The 8361-nt window shown below is 26.9% G+C and overlaps 1 protein-coding gene across 1 annotated transcript in view; it reads left to right on the top strand.

Annotated features, from left to right (window-relative positions):
* Positions 1 to 4627: 4627 nt before the first annotated feature.
* The window catches only part of LOC107440930 (transmembrane protein 163a), a 32003-nt gene continuing 28269 nt past the window's right edge, over positions 4628 to 8361 (top strand). The window contains exon 1 of the mRNA XM_016054020.3: positions 4628 to 4978. Within this exon, the coding sequence (XP_015909506.1) occupies positions 4909 to 4978 (70 nt within the window). The 5' untranslated portion in view covers positions 4628 to 4908. The remainder of the gene's footprint in view (positions 4979 to 8361) is intronic.

Consider the following 8361-nt stretch of genomic DNA (forward strand, 5'->3'; position numbering starts at 1 on the left):
AGCAAAACTGCATGGCAAAAGCATATATATATATCCCTATCGAAATCAGATAAATCATTTCTTTTTATCCTCAAATAACTATATACCCTTCTAGTGAATTGCAATTAATCAAATGCCCTTCTTTTGTAGTTTTAACAAGGAAGAAAGATAAAATAATTCATAATTTATGTAAATATTGAAGTTTTGCTGTCTTTATGAATTATTTTGTTTCAGAGAAGGCAATCATATTTTGCGTTACACGAAAAGGGAAATCACGAAAATGCCTTTCAGATTGCTTGACGTTTAAAGAATTCCAGCTAAATACTCAGTAATCGCAATGAATTTTTATTTTATGTTATATAATGAATCATTTTCTTAGCATCCTTGTCAGACAACCAATCATGTTTGTGATATGACGAAATGCTCTTATTTTTGTAATTTGTCCGAAAATAATCGGTTTTATTTCAAAAGCGCATAAAAATATATATTGTCATTAAGCAAACAAACAAAAAATGTGTGAAAATATAAATAAAACTGTAACAGTGAAAAAGTAGTTAAAAAATGTGACTAAGAGCACTGCAAAAAAATTTCAGTTTACCTCAATATCAAAAATAGTGTCAACTATACAGCAAAATTTTTTACAACGTGGATTTCGTAATCTGTTTTTTTTTAAAGCTAAATGTCGTCTAAAGATATTGATATCACTTGTTTAATAATCAAGAAACTGCTTTACGGCTTTATATCCTGCTGAAAAGCAAAAGCATCGTGAATGTTGCGTAGAATACTTGATTTTGTATGCTTTTGATAAAAATTAAAAAAAAAAAAAGAATATCAGTGAATTGGATGAATTGAAATTTATTAAGATATTATTTCAAAATTATTTTTTAAATTAAAAGTTAAAAAAGTTGCAGTTAAAATTAATAAAATACTAAAAATCATTTTTAAAATTAGAAGCTTTTTTCTTAAACGGTGGAAAACGATAAAAAATAACGATAAAAAAAGCATTTCTAAAAAAAAAAACAGGACTTGGGGCCCATAAAGTTTTCGATACGGCCAATGACTGTATGTATAACAGCTTTTTTATGAAAGTGTCATTCATATTTATTGCAGGTTTTATGGATCTGAGGAAATGAAGCTTATCCAAGCATTTTTCATATATTTTCATGTCAGTAAACAAAAACGACAAAAACCTTATCACATCTCATTTCTCTTTTGTAAAAATAAAAGTTCTTGCTTTAAGTATATTGGATAAAGAATTGGAAAGAATTTTTTTGAATTTTCGATAATATTAATTTATTTTCTAATTTTGCATCAGTATTGAAATAAATGTTAAATAAGCAAAATATTGAATTTTACTTTATTTTAGACTTTTCTTACATGTTTTTGAAGTTTTCGTGTCATACATGATTTATTTATAGTCTGAAAATTTTTATGTATTGTTGAAGTTTTAGTTCCAAATATTCTACATTTATTATAAATTACGCACTGGCTATAACCAGATATAGACTGTTAGAAATTAATAGCTATAATAGTTAAGAAAAAGTCAAATATCAATTAATTTAATTGTTGTTTTACCATATTCAAGCAAAGCAGTCAAAGAACCATAAATGAGATGGTATTCAAACTGTTAACTATGAGAAAAACCTTTATTAACTGCCTTCACCTATTACGGTTAAGCAACCAGAATTACATCGCAACAACTAGGCCCACCTAATAAAGCAACATAGTTTATTCAGACCGGTAGATACTGTAGCTGAGAGGACTGCTCTGTCAAACTCATTTCTGATAGAATCTAGATCGAGTCCAAGCGTTGACACTATAATATTTCCTCCATATCCTTTAACACATGAAGAGCATCCCCAAATTGTGATTCTGAGCAAAATAGAATATAATACTTTCACTCACTCATAGATGGCAGCACCATAAAACTGTTTAATGCTAGTTATAAATAGTTGAAAAACTGTGCAGTTTTGTATTCATGGTTTTTAACAGTCCTAGTTGTATACGGTTTCAAAATCGTAAAGGCAAAAAGCGTTATACACCGTAAAGTTTACGGTAAATTGGATAGACAGATTGTTGCTTGCTCTTTTCCCGTAATTTTAGAATGAAAATTCTAATAGTGGACTGTTTTGCTATATGAGTTGTAGAAAACTAAAATCTAAATTTGTTGTAAATAACATCATTTTGAAAAAGGGATACATTGCAAATATATTTATACATTGCAAAATAATTTTAAATATATATATATATATATATATTTAAAAATGGTTAATTCAAAAACGGATGTAACTGTCATAACTGTAAACGAACTGTTATTTAAAAACGGACACCTGTTATTTTAAGCTGATAAGTTTTGTTATAAGTATTGCTGTTGTCAAACTAACTTCGCTATTTTAATTAACTCAGTTATTTTATCCCAAAATTTATTTCACAAAAATATTTTAACAATGAACCGTGTTATTTAAACAACAATCTCTGTTATTTGAATAAAAAAAACGTCAGAATTGTTGCCGGAGAGAGAGAAAATCAGAACTCTAGTCAACGCCAGGATTTGAACTTGGGACTCCTGCTTTCGAGGTGAGCACGACAACCCTTAAGCCATGGCACCTCTAGAGTTTCACCATGAAGAAAAATCTTAAACTGTTTTATCTTTTGAGATAAACTTATTGAAATAAGCGTAAAAACGTTTAAGATTGTAGTTGCCCATCTTTCTAAGATGTCTGGGGATTCATCTTACCCAAAAATTATAACTAAAGACAGGTAATAATCAAGTAGAGTATCAATTTGACACAGTCGCATAGCAATTTTATTCATACTATGTTCAGAAGCAAAAAATAATTGCTGAAAACTATGAGCAAGTATAAAAAATAATCGTAAAATTAATGAAAAAAAAGGTAAAATTATCTAACCATAAGCAAAACTGCATGGCAAAAGCTAGAATTTGATCTGACCGTTTATTAGACCATGAAACAGAGAAAAAATGTGTTTTCAATAAAACTGCTTTAAACCGTCAAATATACATAGGAAGTCCGTAAAAAAACGGGTATTTTTTATTGTAGATTTCAGTACGCTTCCTGCTTTACCTGTACTAGTCAGACAGTTGTTTTTTAAGGCTTTGTCGTCACATTAAATAATGCTTTTTTGTGAATAATATGCTATTTTCATGACCGTTGCGTGTTAGAAACAGTTATTCATGATTATTAGGTCAAGTTTAGTTTATCTTTAGTTCTATCTCACTGGTGCTTCTTTGTTCCCTATGCACATTTTTAAAATAACACAAAATGTCATTATGAAGAAAAGCCACAGATTTGAGAAGTTGTAAAACGTTAGGGATCTAATATTTTTATATTTTAATAGTTGCCCCAATGTTGCATTACTTGCGCTAAAAAAAATTGAGAAAATAAAGAATTTTTCACTGATATTAATAATTTTCATCTAGGTTGAAAAATCTCGCCAAATGAGTAATTTTTAAAAATATTTAATAACTTTTAAAATATTTAAGTTATTCTTCCGTTACAAGGCCCAGAGCTTCGTAAAACACTGTTCAGTAAATTTCAGTGCCTTATGTATAAATATATATATATATATATTAAAAGTATTATATCTTCTTTTCAGAAGAAAACAAATACTATTTAAAAATAACTTGTTACGATAGATTATGACATCTGCGCTCGTAAAAATGTACGAAAATTAAGAATTATTCATTAATTTTGATAATTTCCATCTAAGAGGAAAAATCTCGTCAAATTGTCGATTCTTCAAAATGTTTAACTTGTTGAATACTTAAGTATTTCGTCCGTTCTAAAGCCCAGATTTTCGAAAAACACTGTTAAGCAAATTTCAGTGCCCTTTATATATATAAAAAAGTAATATATCTTCTTTTCAGAAGAAAACAAATAGTATTTAAAAATAACTTGTTACAATAGGTCACGTCATCTGTGCTCATAAAAATCTGTGCTGATAAAATCTAAATCTCAATCTGTGCTCACAAAATCTTACAATATGCTGATAATATCTGTGCTCATGAAATTTGAGGAAATTAAGAACTATTCTTTATTTTTGATAATTTAAAAAATCTCGCCAATTTGGCATTTTTTAAAAATGTTTTAAAACTTTTCAAATATTGAAGTATTTCCTCCATTCTAAAAATCAGAGCTTCGAAAAAACGCTGTTAAGTAAATTTCAGTGAATTTTATAAAAAAAAAATAATATAAATTTTTCAGGAGAAAACAAATAATATCTGAAAATAACTTGTTACAATAGGTCACGTCATCTGTGCTCATAAAAATCTGTGCTGATAAAATCTAAATCTCAATCTATGCTCATAAAACCTTAATATATGCTGATAATATCTGTGCTCATAAAATTTACAAAAATTAGGAATTATTCATTAATTTTGTTAATTTTCATCAAGGAGGAAAAAATCTCGCCAAATAGGCATTTTTTTCAAATGTTTAATAACTTTATAAAAATTTAAGTACTTCCTCTGTTCTTAAATCCAAAGCTTCGAAAAAACACTGTTAAGCAAATTTCAGTGCCTTCTATACATAAAAAAGTATTATATTATCTTTTCAGAAGAAAACAAATAGTATTTAAAAATAACTTGTTACAATAGGTCACGACATCGCCTCCTCCTCCCCTTCCCCTCGACACACAGAAAATCTTTCTCGATTAATCGTCGGATAACAGTTTATTTGACATCTCGAAAAATCGAACAAAATTTGGAACAAATAGTTTCTACAGGTCAATGTTGCTACGTACACTTTCGTAATTCTAATTTTTATGGTAGTTTAAAGAAGTTTTTCCGTGGAGGAAAAGTTATTGTTATTTTTTTTTAAATTCGTGTTTATCAGAAGGAAAAGTATTAAAGGAAAAAAAAATTAAGTGTCCTTGGAATAAAAAAATGTTTCAGAGGTAGCATTCAAATTCATGGGTCTTGGCGACGAATTAAGTTTTTCGTCACATATTGTGACGAGTTTTAGTACATCTTTAAGACGAGGTGACTATTATTAATTATTTATTTTGAAAGTATTTATATACTGTGAAAATTATTGTGAATTCATAATTTAAATAGTCATAAAATTCACAAGTTTATTAACTTTTTAATGCTCTTTCTAATGTAAAGTGTGCTGACTTTAAATATATCTTATATCTTTTGGAGAAGAATAATATTTGATTTTTTTTTTGAAATTGTTAAGAATCATTGTATATTTTTGCGAATTTTTAAAATTTGTAAAATTTGTAATTGGAGATAATATTTTTTTATTAGGCGATGAAAATTTCTAATTTGTTCCATACAGTTTTTTAGATGAGATGAATATTATTAATTATTATGTATTTAATTTTCATTGCTTTTTTTAATTATTAAAATGAAGTGACCATTTTTGTGAAAATTTGAAATGTTAGTAAGGTTCGTAAGGTTCGTTTACACGGTTCGTTTACACGAGTTAAGGGGTTTAAGGTTCGTTTACACGGGGCTTATTATTATTATATTACTAAATATTATAAAATTTAATTCTTATGAAGAATCGCAAGTTTATTAATTGAAAGTTTTTCTTTTTATTGTTCATGGTGGCGAAATTAAATATCTCTTTTAGACTAGAATAATATTTTTTTTTTTTTTTCTCAAATTATTAAAATGCATTGCATAATTTTGTGAATTTTTGAAATTTGTAATTTCTTTTTCGAGAAATTTTTTTTAAAATTAAGTGAGGAGAATTTTAAATTCGTTTTATTCATCTTATGAGATGAATATTATTAATTATTAATATTTATTTATTATTATTCATTTATTATTATTCTGTTTTATTTTCTCCAAATTATTAAACGGAAGAGCCATTTTTGTGAATATTTGAAATATTTGAAAAATTCGTAAGTTTGTTAACAGAGGGATTATTATTATTATATTACTATTATTATAAAAACTTAACAAGTCTTTAAGAAAAGGTGATTATTAAAAATTATGATAATTACTATGAATTTCGGATGTGAGATTTTATTTTTTAATTGCACCTACATTAAAGTTTTAAGTGTCTTGCTTCTAGATTTTTATTTTTATAACTTATTATAAATTATTTCGTGTATTGTTATAATTATTTATATTTTAGATCTGATTTACATTCTTGCGTATGCTTGTTTGTTTATAGTTGCTGCAAATTACAATTCTAAAGAAATTTGAAAACTTTCAAATGTTAAGTTTGTATTACATTTTCAAAATGATTTATTTTTTATTATTTATCATAAAATAAAATAAAACATTGGTAAAGAAATATTGTTGCATACATTGTGACCTTATTATTTTCTAATTATTTCCCTTTTTCAACTTATAATGTTTGAAAAGCATAAAGTTAAAAATTTCAGTTTTAAAAAGAGTTCCTGTATTTGATTACCTTTCTATTTTCCTACTACACAAGATTTTAATTCATACTAGAAATATTTTTTAAAATTAAAAGCTACTAAAAATGCTATTGTAATTTATTCGAGGGTCTTATAACTTTATTTCTTTTTCCACTTATTTTATTCTAATGATTTATATGTTTCATTAAATGAAAATACTTAAAAATTAAAAACTACTGCTGATCGCTGATAATTGTTATAAAGCGTGCTTATTAAAAAGGATATAAAACGAAAGTATTAAGCTTGTGTTAACTTCCACTAATTTTTCGTGGTCCCAATTGCAGCCATTATAGTGAGGAGGAATTATCACCCACAAAAGTCCCCAATTTTAAAAAGGGCCCAATTCCCCAAAAAGCTAAAATGGCCATTTTAAAGGGATTAAGCTTTTTTTTTTGCCTATGAATTTAGTTTCTGAAATCAGGCAAATGTTTCATTTGTTGTAAATTTATTTTATTTTATAACCGTCGTTGAACAGCCAACCCAATTATGACTATACGACTACCAATATTCTACACCTTAGCCGTATAATTTTGAACCCAACCCAGAAGACAAGAGAGCTCCTGCATCAAGTATAGGGAGAAATTTGCCTTCGTGGTGGATTTTTTGACGGAACTAGCCCGCATTCACATTACATTGAAAAACTCCCATGGTTAACCTGACGGCAAGGGGACTCTAACCTATGATCCGCTTACCACTGAGGATATTTTACGTCAGTACTGCGGTCGGTATGTGCTCGGTGTAGAATTCGTATCGACCAGCAGCCGCTGGGATTCGAATCTGGGTCACCTCATTGGTAGGCAAGAGCTCTGTCCCCTGATCCACCACGGCATCATCCATTATAATTGAAAAAATCTTCATTAATATTTTTGCATTTTTTTTCTTTTTTGAGATTATATTTTTGATATAATGGCTGATTATATTTTTGATTGCAGCCTCCACAATTGGGCAGTTTTTTGGCTAGTCATTTGACAAATTTTGGAAATTTGATGCCAAATATGTGGTATTTTCAAGGTGTAACCTCACATATTCAAATGCAAGCAATTTTTAAACATAATAAACATTATTTTGATGCAAAGAAAGCAGAAACAGCAAAAAGCAAAACAAAAACAAATAAATAAAAATAAAATAATGTATAAATAAAACAAATGAATGAAAAATAAATAGGTAAATAAAATAAAGAATAAAAATAAATAAATAAATAAATGAAAAATAAATCAATGAATATAATAAAAAATAAAAATAAATAAATAAATGAAAATAGATAAATACATAAATTAAATTAAAAATGTAAAATCTATCATGAATAATATAATAAATAAATAATATAATAAATAAATGAATGAATAATATAATAAGTAAATAAAGGTATAATATAACAAATAAAAAAGGAATAACATAATAAATAATGTTTTTCATGCAAATATTAATGCTTAAAAGTATTGAAAAGTAATGAGCTCTTATAAAATTCTAAGCATTTTTACTGAATATATTTCATAATATATTATTGAATTACATTTCATTTGTATTTGTAAAGTTTCCATCAACGTTGCCAACTCCATCTGATAGAAGTATAATTTCCTCATTTTCATGCGATAACGTTAGCAACAAATTATGATAAACACATGATTTTAGGAATCGATTTCTTTTCTTTTGATTTACACATATTGAGTGCTAAGAAACTTCTGCTTCTGGGAGGGATGTGTTAATAATAAAACAACTTATAGGGCAATATGATAAATGAAAATGATATTTATTGATGTTTCGTTTGTTTCTGGATCAGCGAAAGTTTTTCTGTAATTGAATTGATCTATAAATATGATATCCTTCCTAAGTGCGATGCATTATTTATGATTAAGTCAAGAATGCTCTATGTTCAATATTAGTAAAAAAAAAAAAATAGAGGGAGAGATAGATATATTACAAGAGAACTAACCCAAAAAATAAAAGGAGAAATGAAAAAAAAAAGCTAAATCTCAATCTGTGCTC

The sequence above is a fragment of the Parasteatoda tepidariorum genome, chromosome X2 (genome assembly GCF_043381705.1).
Source record: "Parasteatoda tepidariorum isolate YZ-2023 chromosome X2, CAS_Ptep_4.0, whole genome shotgun sequence".
NCBI lineage: Eukaryota > Metazoa > Arthropoda > Arachnida > Araneae > Theridiidae > Parasteatoda > Parasteatoda tepidariorum.